Source organism: Camelus ferus, chromosome 32 (genome assembly GCF_009834535.1).
Source record: "Camelus ferus isolate YT-003-E chromosome 32, BCGSAC_Cfer_1.0, whole genome shotgun sequence".
Taxonomy (NCBI): domain Eukaryota; kingdom Metazoa; phylum Chordata; class Mammalia; order Artiodactyla; family Camelidae; genus Camelus; species Camelus ferus.
The window spans coordinates 3,643,432-3,660,754 of record NC_045727.1 but is presented as its reverse complement, the minus strand read 5'-3'; the positions used below and the strand labels follow the sequence as shown (position 1 = coordinate 3,660,754).

The 17,323-nt window shown below is 46.4% G+C and overlaps 2 protein-coding genes across 3 annotated transcripts in view; one reads left to right on the top strand and one right to left on the bottom strand.

The window, feature by feature from the left end:
- The window catches only part of CCDC63 (coiled-coil domain containing 63), a 76,595-nt gene that overhangs the window by 11,070 nt on the left and 48,202 nt on the right, over positions 1-17,323 (bottom strand). The gene's annotated exons all lie outside the window — the stretch shown is intronic.
- Positions 8,637-16,015, top strand: MYL2 (myosin light chain 2). Its single transcript, XM_014553633.2, has 8 exons — positions 8,637-8,714; positions 9,959-10,048; positions 12,208-12,283; positions 13,372-13,476; positions 14,043-14,121; positions 14,219-14,267; positions 15,668-15,803; positions 15,921-16,015. Exons 1-7 carry the CDS (start codon positions 8,712-8,714, stop codon positions 15,764-15,766), a joined length of 501 nt encoding a protein of 166 aa, XP_014409119.1. The 5' UTR covers positions 8,637-8,711; the 3' UTR covers positions 15,767-15,803; positions 15,921-16,015.

The following is a 17,323-nucleotide window of genomic DNA, read 5'->3' as shown; positions in this document are numbered from 1 at the left end:
TTGGTCATCATCAGAGCTGGGCATGAGGGAAAGCACCGCAGTGGGGTACGCGGAAGGCAGGGGTGGAAAGGCTAGAGAAGAGAGGTCCCGAACAAACCGAGATCTACTACCACAGGCCAGACCTGGGGCAGATGCAGGGGAAATGGATTTGCAAGACAAGACAAGAGGCAGGATAGAAAGACTTTTTTACCAATGGAGCAGAATCAAGACGGCTGAGGATTTTGCTCTGGGTGAAGAGAGCAGTGAGGTCGTTAATGGACAAAGGCTTTGGTGGAGCAAGAAGAGAGGAAACAAATTCGTACTTGAATATATTACCTCTTTTACCCCCACCTCCCTGGACACAGGTGACAGGCAGCGCTCAGGAATAAGAGCTGACACTTACTGACACTCGCTGCGTGCCCAGCGGTGTTCCAGCGCTCGGCAAGCGTGAGTTAGCTCGTTCAAACCTCACACAAGTGCTTGGAACACTTGGAAATAAGCACCTCTATCACCCCCGTGTCACAGGTGAGGAAATCGGGACTCGGGTTGCTGATGCTGCTGGTCCAAGTTGCACTCAGTACACAGTAGGTGCCCCTTCAATGTGGCCACCCCATCCCCTCTGGGCACAAAGCCTGTCCAGTCAGTCTGACTTGCTGGAGAAGCCGCCTTCCCCACTTGGTGGCTCTCGCTGACGCCTGGGAGCCCTGACACGCGGAGATAGGAGCTATCACTTGGTGACAGAGCCCATCAGCCACCTGGCTTTGGACTGGCAGGGCCTGGTATGCCTTTGTTCTATCGGGAGACGGCTGACTTCACCACCCTCCTTAAAGGGGCATTATGCCCAAGGCAAGCCCACCCGCTAAGCCAGTTTGCTTCCAGTGGCATCACAGGAGCACAGACAGGCACTTTCCTATGCCCGATTCTGTCCTAAATATTCATGTGTTACTAGATTAACTCTTTAATTCACTGATATTAATATATGTATGCATTTGATCCACTGGAGAGTTTTATAAAACAACCATACAGAGAAGGGTTTCCTTTCTACCTTACAAGGTGGGATATAAAGGCTTAGACTTGAAATCCAGGAGCTAAAGAGGAAAAAGTACTTACAAAGGAAACGAATTTAAAAATACCCCCACCCAGAGCTGGATTAAAACCTTTGAAAGACTTAGAAATGGAAAAAGCGCTGACTCCCACCACCTCATCTGAAATGCAAGATAAAAACAGGACGACATGGTCAAACCAGCGTAAGAACATCCCACGATGTTCTGATTTTCCCCCATGGTGACTATTTTCATCCTCTTTAAAAATATATCTAATCCTTTTCCCAAAAAAGTACATTGGGTTTTCCTTTGTTCTGTTCTTGGCACCCCTGCTCAGCTGGTGCTCCAAGCATGTATCGAGTGTGTCTGCGGCGTGACCTGGCTCTGCCACCAGCCTTTTGCTCAGCCACAGATGGGAGGACACGCATCCTGTCCCCATCGGTGAGGAAGGGCGGCGGACTGCTTGAAAGGTCTCCAAGGCACATCGTGGAGTAGAAAGGTCCAGGTGGCTGGTGTGTGTGCGTGTGTATGTGTGATGTGTGTGTGTGTGTGTGTGTGTGTGTGTGTGTGTGTGTGTGTGTAAAATGATACCATTAATATGAAAAAGCATATTAGTATGTGCACGTATGTATGTATGCGGTATGATATTAATGTGAAAACTTGTATTTGTGTGTGAAAATGAGAGCAACTAAGAGAGAGGGCCAGAGGGAGAGAGAGGAAGCTGAGATGCAATCCTGGATTAGATCATGGAACAGAAACAATGACAATGGTGGAAAAGCCAGCTGAAATCCAGTAAGTTTGGAGTTGAGTCAACAGTAATGTACCAATGTTAGTTTCTTAGTTTTGACCAATGTCCCATGGTAACGGAAGGTGTCAACGTAAGGAGAAACTGGACGAGGGGGAAAGGGGAACTCTGCAACTTTTCTCTAAATTCTAAAATTGAATTTTTATTTTAAAAAAGTCTGGAAAGAATTTTCTGAAGTTCTAGAAAGGGCAAAACTAATCTTTGGTGCTAGAGGGAAAAAAAAAAAGGTGAAATATTTTGTGTATTGACCTGGGTGATGGTGACGTAGTGCGTGCAGATGAAAAATTCATCTTAAGAGGTGTGTGCCTTACTACAGGTGTATCTCAGTTTTAAAAAAGCAAAGAATTAAAAATACATCAAGCCACAAACACTGATTCCCTGAAGGGAGGAGGTGGCTGAAATGATAGAAAGGAAGATTTTTTAGTCAAAATATTTCTGTAACATTTTAAACTATTCTATAGGAAGAAGGTACACATTCACATTGTACTAATTTAACTTTTCACAGAGATGCACATGGAGAGAGGCACTGATCATAAAAGTACAGCTCGATGAATCTTTGCAAACATAACACATCTGTGTAACCAGCACCCAGAGCCATAAAAAAGAATAAAATAATGCCATTTGCAGCAACATGGATGGACCTGGAGATTGTCACACTAAGTGAAGTCAGCCAGAAAAAGAAAGAAAAATACCATATGATATCACTTATATGTGGTATCTTTAAAAGTGGCACAAATGAACTTATTTACAAAACAGAAACAGACTCACAGACAGAAAACAAACTTATGGTTATGGTGGGCCGGGGGGAAGATGAGGAGGGATAAAATGAGAGTTCGAGATTTATAGATACTAACTGCTACATATAAAATAAACAACAAGTTTCTTCTGTATACCACAGGGAACTATACTCAGTATCTTGTAGTAACCTATAGTGAAAAGGAACATGAAAAGTAACGTATGTATGTACATGTATGACTGAAACATTATGCTGTACACCAGAAATTGAGACAACGTTGTAAACTGACTATACTTAAAAAAAAAAAAAGATACAGAACATTCCCAGTGCCCCAGAAGACCCTCCAATTACTCACTGTTTATCTCAAATTCCAATTTAACTGGGCATTTTATATATATATATATATATATATATATATATATATATATATATATATATATATTTTTTTTTTTTTTTTTGCTAAACCTGGTAACCCCACCATAGAGGTCCCTCAGTTACTACCCCACACTGTCCAGATCCCTCACAGCACATTCTCATTTTGCTTTTTCATCCATATACTGTTTTGAAATTCAGAATGTTAATATTTACCTTAGAAAAGTATCAGGAGCAATGATCGGCAAAGTGGGAATCAAAGGCTTAGAAGAATCCAAAGTCTCCTCATCTGCCTCCCCTCATTCCAAGCCCCCGTCTATCCACTGAAAACAGTCAACCCAAAGGCATCGAGTCCAAGTTCAAATGGGGACTTTGACTCTGAGACACTCCATGTAGAGACTCCAAATGATCAGTGCAAAGAGGACTGTCCCTTCAAGGATTCCCCTCCAACCAGTCAGACCACGTTTTCCAGGCCTGGGAAAAGGTGAGAAACTTCCTGGCCCCAAGTGGGGTTCCAGGTCTAACAGTCAAGCACCCCAAAACAATCACAGTGGCTAACATTTATCACAGGCTCACCATGCGTCACCCTATTTAATCCTCAGGACAACCCCACAAGGTGATGCATTATTAACCCCATTTTACAGATGAGGAAACTGAGACTCAGAGAAGAGGAATAACCTGCCTGAGATCACACAGCTGGCCTGGAGCCAAACCTTGCTCTTTTCCAATTCCAAAGCCCTGAGCAGCCACATCAGGACATCTCAGGGAGCATCAAAAGCACATATTCCTCCTGTCCTTGATCTGGCAGAAGATGATTCCTTGTGGGACCTGGGGTCTGAGGGCCACAGCCCCGTGTTCTCTAACTCCTTGCTTCCAGTGTTGCCAAGGAGAAGTCTGATGTTAGTTAGATTTTTTTTCCACCGGAGCTGTATTCTTTCTGCCTAGAATGTGTCAGACTTTCTCTTAATCCCGGGAGTTTGTGAATTTTGCCAGGATATACCTTGATGTATGTTTTTTCCCTCATCCATCCAGCATGGAGCTTGGGAGTCTTTCAGTTGACAGATTTTGTTCTCACTTCAGCTGAAGAAAATTTTCTTGTATTACTTATTTACTTTTGGCCTCTCCTTCTGGAATGTTCATGATTTGCATTTTTTTTCCTTATTTTTCTCCAAGATATTCCCTGCAAATCATCCTCCAGGCCACTATGTGGATTGCAACCAGGACTTTTTTGAGTAATTCATCTACTTAAGTTCAGAAATCAGGTCTTAAAGCTCTAGGAAGTCATATTTTTGTTTCACTGGCATTTCCCTATGTTTGTTAACTTTTATTTTATGTAGTAAACCAACATATGGGCTTTGAAAAATAATGAAATTAATACACTGCTACATTTTCAATAGAAGATAACTGTTATATACAGTTGAATATAAAGTTCTGCTTTTCTCAAATTGAAGCTTAGAATGTGTGTATCTCCCCTTACGTGAACGAAGTTTTACTAACATACATCAGGCCCTTAGAACAGGACCCTGTGTGTGGTGGGGGGCACCAATAAGTATTTAAGTAATTCATGTCTTTTGAAATTGGGGTCAAAAATCATTCTTGCTTAAAAACAGTTATACACCTATAAGCATTGTTTAACATATTTTCCCCTCTCCTCATACCTTCTTTGAAATCTGTCAATGGATAATTTCTAAAACTACCATTCAATAAAATTGGCCTTTTTTTGTGTACATGAATTTTATACGCTTAAGTGTTATTGTTGTAATTAACATTAATCCACTCCTGGTCTGCTTCCTCCCGTGCTCACAAGATGTGGGAGGCAGCTCCCCAAAGATGTCCACGTCCTAATCCTCAGCCGTGATGATGATGTTACCTTCTGTGGCAAAGGGGACTCTGCGATGCGATTAAAAATCCGGAGGTGGGGAGATTATCCTGGATTACCCAGGTGGGCCCACTGCAGTCACAGGGGTCCTCGGAAGATGGACAGGAGACAGGAGGATCAGAGAGACTGAAGTCAGAGTCGGGAGCCATGCGGCCCCCAGCTGAGGAGCGCGGGCAAGCACTAGAAGCTGGGAAAGGCAAGGAATGGACTCGCCACTGGAGCCTCCAGAGAGAATGCAGCCCTGCATTTTTGACTTCTGATCGCCAGAGCTGCGAGATTAATAAACCAGGGCTGCCTTAAGCCACCAAATTTATGGTAATATTTTTACAGCTGCAATAGGAAGCTGATGAACTAGGTTTGTTCTCCTGTTGTTCTGCAAGTTCCTATTCTGATCGTCCTGCGCAATGCTCTTCTCTCTGGCGTCTGAGTCCCTCAGGTGGGCAGTTATTTTTCTCTCTGGCTCCATGGAACTCCGGTCTGGGTGCTGGACACTGCTTAGTGGTAAGCATCCCACCGGCAGTAGCAAGGCCTCGGGCCCTGGGGGGCGCATTCGCAGGCGAGGTGCCGTAGCCTCGAGGACAGAGAGGCCTCAGCACACCCATGAAGCTGCCCCCCGCAACGTACTCTTGAAGGCCGATGCTGAATCATACCCCTGAATGTCCACGCAGGCCCAAATCCAAGTCTTCCCAGAGGGCCACCCCCAGGACCTTGTCCCAGGGCTGTGGGGGGCTCCCTAGTAGCGACCCAATTCACTGACAAGAAGGGGTATCTGGGTCTCCAGTTTTCTCAACAGAACCCAAGGCCTAACCCAGCCTGTGGGCCCAAGTCCTGACAGCCATGTGGCTCCACACCCTTCTCAGGCCGCCACGTTCCCAGAATCCCCCTGAGACACACAATCTCATCTAATCAATCTTCCCAACAGTCTTATGGGGATGTGTGTACTAGTCTAGTCTCCATTTTCCAGATGAGGAAACTGAGGCCCTGAGAGGTTTAGTGCCCTGACTGAGACCCCACCCCTCTGTCTATGGAGCCAGAACTCTCCCTCCAGCACCTTCTCCCAAAGGCCCAGTTGAATAAAATTCATTTGCGGACGACCGGGTTGTAGGATGCCCGTCAGAAGCACCACCTGCCTCTGGACGGCCTGAGCCCACCCTAACCCTTGAGCGGGGGCTCCCCAGCCCCACCACGCCCTCTGCTCATCCGCTGTGGCTGCAACAGCCTTTTCACTTGGCCACTTATAGCTCCTGACTGCTTGCACAAGCGTTTTAACGAAAATCCATGGTGTGCCTATTAGCTACGGAAACATTTGTTCTGGTGTTGTCAGAGACTCTTGGACAGAAAAGATCTTTTGACCTGTCCGTGTGCACATGTGTGTGTATGAGTGTGGGCGTGTGTGTGTGCCTATGAACAAACAGGAAAACACATCTTTTGTTATTGAAGATTCTTTAAGAAGAGGCTCCGGAATAATTCTAACCTAAGTATGGCTGGAAAGAGGAAAAATTCCACATCTCTTCTTTTTTTTTTCTGTCTTGGCAATAAATAATTCTTGGGTCTGTACCCCCAAAATTGAAACATTCTGTTCACCTGAGAAGGGAAGTGAGTAATGGATGCCATTTACTGAGGAACTCCCTGGACCCCACCTCCCTTCGCCCTCTGGAAAACCTTATAAGGAAAGTCTTTTTAATGTTCCCACTTTATTTGCTCAGAGAGGTGAAGTCACTTGCCCAAGGTCACACAGAGCCTAGTTCAAATGCAATTTCATCTGACTTCCCAGCCTCAGGGCTAAATCACTCCACTCTACTGCCTCAAACCACCTAAGGTTGAAAGGAAATGTTGTAACAATCCCCTCTCAGGCCCTTGACAAGGAAAGCAAAGCCTGTGTTACTTGTTTAACTACTTTGTTCATTCCCGGGGGCCAAGGAGCTTCCAGCAACAACCACGAAGGTTTCAGCACCTCAGCACGTATCTGTGGATGGATTTGGTTGATAAGATCTTGTTCCAGTGAGATGCTTGCTGGCCTCGCTCCCAAATCAGGACATCGCTGGACACCAGCAGCCCCGGGGGCTGTTAGACAACTCCCTACTGCTCCCCTCGCCTCTGGAATGAAATCCCAAAGACACACCACGCGATCTCCCCTGCCCACCTTGCTGACCTCACCTTGTACCCCGTCTTTCTGCGCCTCAAAGATTCCCAGTTCATCCTCCTTTGAGGTTCTTTGTGTCCCTGCAGCCAGTGCACTCTCCTCTGGTCTCTGCTCAGAGAAGTGCCCCCAGCCCAAGCGAGGCAGCTCCCAGCCAGCAGCTCCCACCTCTCTATTTCATCCCTACATAATATCTGTCATCACCTGGAATGATCTGGGCTGTGCAGTTGTTTATTTTTGTCCATCTTACCCCTTGCACGTAGTGTTGCTCAGGGTGTCTCCCCCACACCAGTACCGCGCCAGGCATACAGTGGGGCTCCACAGAGAGGGGTGAATGCTGGCTTGGCCGTCGGCCCTGTGGCTACACCACCAGGATGGCTGAGAGAATGTTCTACTTCTTAAGAGGCATGAACTCTGGAGCCCAGTACTCGCGGCCATAAATAAGGCACAACTTGACTCCAAGCCCTGACTTCTGACTCCTTGGATCCCAAGGCTGCCTGCGAGGCCACAGGAGGAAAACCATCCAAAGAGGGATTAACAACTACAGTGTCTTGGGCTCTGAGAGCAAGCTGTCTTTCCCAAGGCCCTTTTTTTCCCCAAGAGCATAGATTATGGAGGCAAATGGTCTCAGATCCACTCCCAGCTTCATCACCACATGATCCCAGGCGTGATCACTTTGCCTCCAAGCCTCAGTTTCCTCATCTGTGAAATAGGGACATAGAAAATAAGGTGTCTCTACCACACAGGACGATTGATTCGAAATTTAAATATGAGCACGAGACGTGTACCAGTGCCGAGCACGTGGCAAGGGCTTGGTAAGTGAGAGCTGTTGTTGCTTTAGTCAGTCAGCAAATGTTTGCTGAGCAGCTGCTGTGTGGCAGTCACAAGCTAGGAGCCGGGGAGAGAGTGGTGAGGGAAATAAAGAGGACCCACCCTCCTGAGCCAACTGTCCACTGACACTTAACAAATAAGTAAGTGAATTGCAGAGTTTGTTAGAAAGTGATAAATGCTGGGGAGAAAAACAAAGTAGAGAAAGGACTCTGGAGGGCAGGGGGTGAATGGCTATTTTAGTTTATTATCTTTCAGTATTTCTTTTTTGTTTTTTGTGGGGAGGTTGGTAATTAGGTTTGTTTGTTTTAATGGAGGTACTGAGGATTGAACCCTGGACCTTGTGCATGCTAAGCACACACTCCACCACTGAGCTGTACCCTCCCCTGAATGGCTATTTTAAATAGGGTGGTGGGGAGGCCTCACTGAGAAGATGACATTTGAGCAAAAACCTGAAGGAGGTGAGGGAGGGAGCCTGGCAGATGTCTAATGGAAAAGCATTCCAGGCAGAGGGAACTGCAGGTGCAAAGGCCCTGAGGTGGGATTCATGCCTGATCATGCTGGAGAATTTTAACAGTCTCCTCTCTTTGCCATTTTCTTTCTCAAAATTGACAAGCACAAGTGTCGGCCGCACAAGCGCGGCAGAAAGCATGCAGCATCTCTCCCCGTGAACCGGCCGCCCGTCTCTTTAACCTTGAATGCCTTTTTGGGTCTCACGTGTCACCGGGTGGCGAGTGAGCTGCCCTTACTTCAGAAGAACGGCATGGGGTGGGGGGGCCTTAGGTGGTGTCCGCCTCACCTACTACTGCCAAAAGTGGTCATGGGGTTATTTTTAAACTTGAGGAGGAAGTATTTATTGTTCCCAGGCCGAGGAGAGCTGAGCAGCCTGTGGGATTCTTCTGGGGGAGCAGTGCTGAGTCCTTCCCACCATGGTGAGTATGGAGGGCTCCTGGAGGTGAGTGATGCTGGGTGGCGAGGAGGGGACGCCACCTACAAGCAAAGGACCAAAGAGGGGAGGGGGAGAAAGGCGGCTTTCAAGGGGCCCAGACCCTGGTGGAAAAAGCACTCCTTGCTGTGTGCACACAGAGGAACCCCAATCAATGCCCAGATAAGCCACAAATAACAGCAGCTCCCGGGGACTCGCAAAAACAAAATAAGAGAGTTGGCTTTTTTATGGCTTGTCTACTGACCTCTGGAGGAATCAATAACTCCCAGGGCTTGCAAAATGGGATTGAACGCTTTTAAGGATCAAATTGTAATTCTTTTCTCTTGTTCAGGCAGCTGGGGAAAAGACTCTTTTTGTTTTCACCTTTTGAACTTGCAAATTTAAAACCTTTCTCCCTCTGTTGTTGGGTGAGGTGCCCCCTCCCAAAGCAGGAAGCCCCGGATCAGGGTCAGTGCAGCATTGTGGTTTGAAGCACAGACTTTGGAGTCAGTCTGCCCCAGTTCAACTCCGGCTCTGCCTTTTTGTGACTGTGTGACCTTGGTTAAATGACCCAACCTCTCTGGGCCTGGCCTGTAAAATGGCGATGGTAATAATAGCCTCGACTTGACAGAGCAGTTATGAGGATTAAATGCAATAACATATGCAGTGTCCAAGCGCCCGCTGTAACTGAAGTCAGAAGTGGGTGGGGGAAATGTTAACTCGCTCTTCTCTGCTCCGTTAGCATAATGCAAGGACAGAACATTTAGAGAGGAGATCCTGCTGCCATTTGGATCAAGGGAAAATCGAGGGGGACAGAGCACTTGGGTTTTAACACCCTGAAAAAGTGTTATTTCATCTCCACATTCCTCATGGTTTAGTGAGCCTGACTTGTTTTTTTCCCCTCCAATCAACCCTCCTTCTGTGCGTTACTGAACTTTTTGTAAAGTGCAATCCGGGGCCTCCATCCCCAGAGACACACCTCCACCCTCCACCCCCTCCTCTAGTTTGCAAAGGAGCTGCTGCAAGACCTACAATCTCTCACGATCCACCAGAGCTGGGGTGCTTTTGAGAAACTTTATTCCGTGTCCTTTTACCTTTTTATCTTTCCAGCATCACTATTTTGAGATGAGTGGGGACACCACACCCCATTTCACAGATGAGCAGCTGAAGCTTATCCAGAGATGGGACCTGATCTGCTTTTCTAATTGCCAGCTTCTGACCCTTCTAATTGATGCTTTTTTTACCCCCCAGTCGCCTAAGAAAGCCAAGAAGAGAGCCGAGGGCGCCAATTCCAATGTGTTCTCCATGTTTGAACAGACCCAGATCCAGGAATTTAAGGAGGTGGGTGCAGCTGTGGAATCATCCGCCCCAGTGGAGATTCCCACGGTCTGAAAGAGCCTTTCCCTTATTCCGTTTCCCTGCAGGGACCTCTCAGTTCGGTGTTTTTATCCTCCAAACAAAACCCCCAAATTGAATCTGAACATGTGTGTGAACGACTTAAAGAAATTATTTTAAATAACCTTTGCTGATCATCAAAGTGAAGCATGTGTCTTATTGAAAATGTAGGAAAGAATTTCAAGAATGCACAAAGAATAAAACGACCTACAATTTTACCACCCAGAGATTATCAGTTCACATTTTGGAATACACCCTTCCAGTTATTTTTGTTACATATCAACATATTTGTTAAACAAAGTTACCATTTTCTGTGTATGCTGACTGGTACCTGCTGTTTTTCTTTGAGCAATTCAGTACCAACATTTTCCATCATTTCTTTAAACCACTTCCTACGGTTGGATGTTAACGTTGAGAAGGTTTTACTATTATAAATAACTCATCTTTGCTTGTATCTCTGGTCATTTCCTTGAGGGTAACTCCTTAAAAGCAGAACAGTTGGATTAAAGGAACTTAAAAGAGAAAGGAACTAAACGCAAGTACAACCACTGGTCCAAACTGCCTTCCAGAAATGCTGTGCTCAATCTGACCCCCATCAGCTCCAAGAGGAGAAAGAGCCTTTCCCCCACGTCTCCACCAACATTGAGTATTCATGTCTAAAATATTATTTTTGCCAGTCCAAGCGATGAAAAAAAAGCATCTTAGATTTTAAATTTTACAGTCCTCAATGGCTGAATGCTAACTGGGTCTGAAACACTATCATAATCGCTGCCTTAGTGAGCAAACCAAAGTACCAGTTAGTCAAAATTAAGCAACTGCCCGCAGGCTCAGAAGGACAGACTTGGAATTAATTTTCCAGCAGTCGTGATGGCTCACATTAAGTCATCCACACTCTTGTTCAGCCCTTTGGAGGAAAATATGTAAACACTGTGCTGAAGAGGCCACTGTGATTTGTATGAAAGGGGAAACCATTTGGGGCTTCCAGTGGGACACTTGCCCCATTTGTCCCCATCAACATTTGGATCACAGGAACGCTATACCCCATAGGCCGCCAGGGGAAGAGGAATTCCTGGGACAAAATGTCATATATGAACTTGAAATGGACACCTTCCATGGTGAAGACTACACTCTCCCTTCTCCCTCACTGGGTCCCAACCTCTGGAATGAGATCAGCTGTGAGGGGCGTGGGCTGGGGGTGCAAATACTTTCAGGAACCAGCTGCAAAAAGAACTCAAAAAATGTAGACATGATACATCATTTGTAAAATACCTGGGCATTTACAAAGCTCTTGGAGTCTCCCTGGGAGCCAGCTGGAGATTAAAGATTAAAGATCAGCTGGCTCCATTTCACAGATAACATGAACTTTCGGGTTGGAGGACAGAGGGGACTCCAGTTTGTAACTTTTTTTTTTTCAGTAACAACTTTCTAAAGATATAATTCACATACCATGTATTCACCCTTTTCAAGTAAGTATACAATTCAGTGGTTATTTAATATAGTCACAGAATTTTGCAGCCATCATCACTACCTAATTTTAGAACATTTTCATCGCCCCCAAAAGAAACCTCATATCCATTAGCAGTCACTTCCCCTCCCCCCCTCCCCCAGGCCCTGCCAACCACTGATCTATTTTTTGTCTCTATGGATTTGCCTATTCTGGACGTTTCATAGAAATGGAATCATACAATATGTGGTCTTTTGTGTCTGATGTCTTTCACTTAGCATCATATTTCAAGGTTCATCCGCACTGTGGCACATGTCAGAACTTCCTTTCCTCTTATTGCTAAATAATATTCCATCATGGGGATAGACCACATTTTGTTTATCCATTTCTCAGCTGATGGACGCATGGGTTTGTGTTTGTGTGGACATGTGTTCTCATTCCTCTTGGGAACACACTGAGGAGTTGAATTGCTGGATCCTATGGTAACTCTAGGCCTGACATTTTGAGGAACTGCTAGCCTGTTTATCTAATGTCCTTTGACGCTCCTTGAAATCCTTTGACGCTCCCCTGAATCCCACTTCCCCCAGCCCTTGGCACAATCTCTTGGGCTCCTCCCCGCAAGTTCTCCTGGGCTGACCAGCCAAATTCCTCCCTCTCACAGGCCTTCACCATCATGGACCAGAACAGGGATGGCTTCATAGACAAGAACGATCTGAGGGACACCTTCGCTGCTCTTGGTATGTTGCCCCCTCCACACCTGCAGGAGAGTCTTCTTACCCTCCCCTCATGAGGGGCAGGAGGTGGGACCACCAAAACGGTCAAGAGCGTGTCATTGTCAAAGAAATAGCTCGGCCAGGATTGGCCTTTAAGACAAATTTCAGAGGGTAGGAAAGAAGTGTTTAGTCTTTGAGTGTCTTCACATATCTTTTCTTTATCTTTTAAAATAATTTTGTGTGTGGTTTTGAATGCAATGGCAATTCACAATAGAAAACTTGGAAAATTCAGAAAAGTATAAAGGCGAAAACAACACTGGCCATTAGGCCACATTCCACTGTTAACATCTCAGCCCCTAAGTTTCTTCTAGGCATGTCTTTGTGTGTGTGTGTGTGTTTAATAAAAGGAATCATTCTATTTTAGTTTCAGTTTTTTAAATTTAACATCTTAATAGGGTGAGCATGAGTGCATGGAGCTGTTTCAAAACATACCTGTCCAAGCTGCCAACACTAACCTCTCCTCCACTCCTATCCCCAGAACTCATGGCCGTGAACAGCTGTGCAGGTTGTGCACTGCACAAGTATACAGAGTACTATTCATGTTTGTAGCCACCACAGATTTCTACATTTAAAACATAAATTATCTTAAGAAGGGGTGGCTTTTTCTGATTTACACGGGGTATTATACGGGCTTGTGGCAGTGGCTAGAGCAGGTATATCACAATCTCCAAGGGTTACAACAGATACAATTTGGAAAAGTTCTTTCAGGTAATTCTACTCCGTCTTTCCCACCTCCAAGTGAGAAGGGCTAATTTATAATATGAGCATTTCCCATTTGAGTAAAATATTAAAATACCTGTATAAAATGCTCCAGATTCTGAAGACACTTTTAAGAATAACTAAACCCTCTTTGGGTTGCTTCCAATTGTCTGGCTATTATAAATAACACTTTCGAGAACATCTTCTCATGTGACTCTTTGGCCCCATCTGCTCTGTCTCTGATTATTCCTAGACTAGATTCCTTGAAGTGGGATTACAAGGGCAAATGCCAGTGTCCTGATAGCTGTTTCTGTCCCAGCTCGGAATTGCTGAGTGTGTGTTTCCTGCACTAGGGCGTGTGAACGTGAAAAATGAGGAAATTGATGAAATGCTCAAGGAGGCTCCAGGTCCAATTAACTTTACAGTGTTCCTACAGATGTTTGGGGAGAAACTTAAGGGTAAGCTCATGTGAATATCTGTGCATCTACAGCCGTATGCATACACCTGTGTTTGTGTATCTGTGTGGGCATGTCTTGTCTGTTTTTATGTGTCTTCATTTTTGGGCATGAATTAAAATGCTAGGAGAACATGCAGGGGGTGGCAGACTAAAATCGGGGCGGGGGGGGAGGAGTAAAAACAGCAGTTAACAGTGCTCCAAGGCTTACCCTGGTCCAGACTCATGCTAAGCACTTTACATGCACTATATGCATTACCACATACTTCACCGCATCTAGGAGGTAGGGTCTATTCTTATCCCAGTCTACAGATAGGGAACTGAGACTCAGAGACAGAAAGCCACGTGCCTGTGGCCACACAGCTAACAAATGCTGGAGTCAGGATTTGAGTCCCAGTCTTTCTAAGTTTGGATCCATGTTTGACCTTGGGTTTGCTCAGAAGTAACTGGACTCTCAACCCACTCTTTCAAAACACCAAGGCTCAGGGCTCAGAAGAAGGCAGGGTCTTTCCTCCTTAACAGAGGTTCCCAGCCATCCGTGGCACATTTCAACCCCATCTTCTGTTTCAGGGGCAGACCCAGAGGAGACCATTCTCAACGCGTTCAAAGTGTTTGACCCTGAAGGCAAAGGGGTGCTCAGGGCCGATTAGTGAGTGGGGTCTGCGGGGGAGGATATGAGGGCTCCTCGCTTTTCCCCAACCCCCTTCACGTACCTGGTGCCAATACCTGCATGTCTATCTCTGCAGCGTCAAGGAGATGCTGACCACACAGGCCGAGAGGTTTTCCAAGGAGGAGGTAACCGGGCCCTTTGGACACTCTCTGCACCCCAGCTCCTGGCCTCACCCTTCTGGGGACTCCCTCGCTCTCTCTTATATAAAACACCCCCGAACCCACACTGAGAGAGAATCTTCTCTTGTTTACTGAGCCCGTCTCAATCACCCTGTGAGGTAGGGACGAATATTATGGTCATTTTACAGATGGGGAAACTGAGGCCCAGGGAAATAAACTCACTTGCCTAAAAGGACAACACTGAGAAAGGCCAAGACCGGATTCAAACCTAGGTCTGCCTGATCCATAATGTATGGAGACCTGGTAAAAGCATCAGTTTCCTGTTGGAGTAAGTAAGGCTGGCAGGCAGGGTCACTGCATACTGTTGTGTAGGTTGCACACTGCACAGCCCTCCTGGACACAGTTCTAAGATATACTGTAGAGTATTTATTTGTTGCAATAGTTTTCCAGCAGATGGCAGTAAAGTGTCTATAATATAATTTGTTTTAAAATCAGAATATATGCCTTTTTCTGGCAGGTGGCAGTAACGTGCCTGGAAGAAGGGGCACTACTGCTAATTCACCAAACATCCTGTATGAACAAGCAACTGTCTTGTCAACATTACTAATGAACCTTAATGAGTCTATTTAAAATAGCCCCTTGGAGCCTCTCAGGCCTGATTCTGTCAAGTTCCACATTTTACTAAAAATTTTATTTAGATTTTCCCCTCAAAACTCAATCAGTTGAAAGAGCCTGACTTTCTACTCCCACCAGCTTTGTGACTTTGGACAAGCTCCTTAATCTCACTGTGCCTCAATTTTCCCATCTGTAAAGTGGGGGCAATAACAGAGTCTACCTCATAGTACACTGTGAGGATCAGGTGAGTTCTCATGCATAAAGTGCTGACATGTGATAAGGCAATCTAAGTGTTACCCACATTTTAAAATAATTAGTCAATACTTTTTAAATGTGGAAACTGCCTGTTAAAAAATGTTAGATTTCCAGTTTTCCTCAAAGAATCAAATTTCCCAGAGTCTGACCTCCTTGCCCACATGGCCACATTTGGCTGGCCCTGAGCAGCTGCCACCTCTATAGATGGACTGTGTCTCCATTTAGCCACAGGCCCCACCAGGCCCATCCTGCTCCCTGCCATAACCTGCCCTGCCCCTTTGCACACCTGGGTTTGTAATCCCAGGTTCCCCATCACAGCTTGAGCTCCCAGGAACATCCCTGCAGGGTGGCCCTTGGGGTCAGCACCCGTGGAAGAGCAAGGACAGTCAAGGAAGCAGGAGGGCACAGAGGGAGATGTCCACCACACCCCGTGTCCTCCACCCGGCCGCCTCTACACTCAGGCCTGCCCGGCATGCAGCCCTCCCTCCCACTGCCCCTCCACCTTGTCCTCAGCACATGTTGCTGGTTCGTTGCAGATTGAACAGATGTTCGCCGCCTTCCCCCCTGATGTAACTGGCAACCTGGACTACAAGAACCTCGTGCACATCATCACCCACGGAGAAGAGAAGGACTAAGTGGGGGCTCCCTGCCCAGCCCTGGGCTTGCCTTTGGGTAGGTTGTGGGGGCGTCCCTGCCCTCCTCTCGCTTTGCCCAGTAATGCCGCCACCCCTGCCCCTGGCCTGTGGGCTGTGTGGCTGCCTCACTTATCCACCTCCATCTTCTTTGCAGCCTGGATGCCTTATAGATACCACGTGGCCACATAGCCTACAGATGGAAATCCATCCAGAGGTCATGTTCAAATAAACAGACGTCGTCTATTTGTTTATGGTGTTTCTCTGACAGAAGAGCCTTGAGTAAGGAAGACCCTTTGCTAGTTCCCATGAAGGTGGTGTCTGAGCCAGTGATGGCCCTGCTGTCATTGTTGAATCTTAGTCACTCTTTATTTAAAATAGACCTTCACAGCCACTCAGGACTATTTCTATCAAGGGCCAAATTGTACTGGAATGTTAACTAAAGGACCACAACTCTTTCTTCCAAAGAGTTCAAGCACTGGTAGAGCCTAGCTTCCATGCCACCCTTTCCCTTAGGACATCACTGGAGTGTTTCTCCCCTAGGTGTGCTTAGACAGGCCCCAGGACAAGCTAAGAAGAGGAAGCCTCACATGCACGCTAAGAATATGGCTTATTGGGCAAAAAAAATCACAATCATGAATTGTACGAGGTTAGTTTCTAATTTCAGATAAAGTAGAAGCTGTCTGTATTCCTATCCTGGCAAATAGAGGGAGGGATACAGATGCATACAGGTACTGATTCTGTCCCTGCCCAGGGTCTAAGAACTAGGCCTAGGTGTGAGTTGACTCTTGATTTTGAGTGATCAAAGTCATTGTTGAAGCACTGAGGTCTGTTTTGGCTGCAAGAATCCCAACTTAGGAGACAAATGGGTTCACATAACTGAGAAGTCCAAGGGCTTCAGGCATAGCTACATCAAACAGTGCCATCTAAACCTGAGGAGGACTCTCCGCTGCTTCGCTTCCTCTCATGCTGCTCTGCTCTCAGTGGTGGCAGAATGGTTACCAGCAGCTCCTGGCTCCTGTCTATCCCCTCAGCAATCCCAGTGGAAAGAGGGTACCTCTCTCTCCCAGATCCACACAAGTAACAGAACAGGGCCCGTGGGACTCCTGAACCAACTCTGAAACAAGTGCAGTGCTCTGATTGGCAGACCTGCTCACGATATTAACCCTCGCACCTGGGTTGAAATCAGTCCTTTCCAAACCATGTGGCCAGAGGGTGAGAGGGGCCATTCCCCAAAGGAAAATCCAGAAGCCTTTCAGGAAGAAGACGGAGTGGATGTCAGTACTCTAAGTTCTCAAGAGCATCCCAAGAACCCAGGACACAGCCAAAGTGAATGATGTGTTGGAGATAGAGCTGAAATTGGGGGTGAGAGTGACAGCTGGGGTAACCTAGAGGGAACGAGGAGGTCTGGGGGTTGGAGAAGCCAGACCTGAAGCGAGTTTTCCAGGCTCAAGAATAACCACAGAGCCCCTGCAGGGGGAGTTCAGGGTCAGCTCTATCTGTACGACCAACAACATCACTCTTGACTGCTGGGAAATGGAATCCCTTTCAAAGCCAACA

Bases quoted from the DNA above. Each gene is read 5' to 3' on its own strand.
- MYL2 (XM_014553633.2), top strand. The intron at 10,049-12,207 runs GTGGGTGCAGCT...TCCCTCTCACAG, and splicing joins AGATCCAGGAATTTAAGGAG to GCCTTCACCATCATGGACCA. The intron at 14,268-15,667 runs GTAACCGGGCCC...GGTTCGTTGCAG, and splicing joins AGAGGTTTTCCAAGGAGGAG to ATTGAACAGATGTTCGCCGC.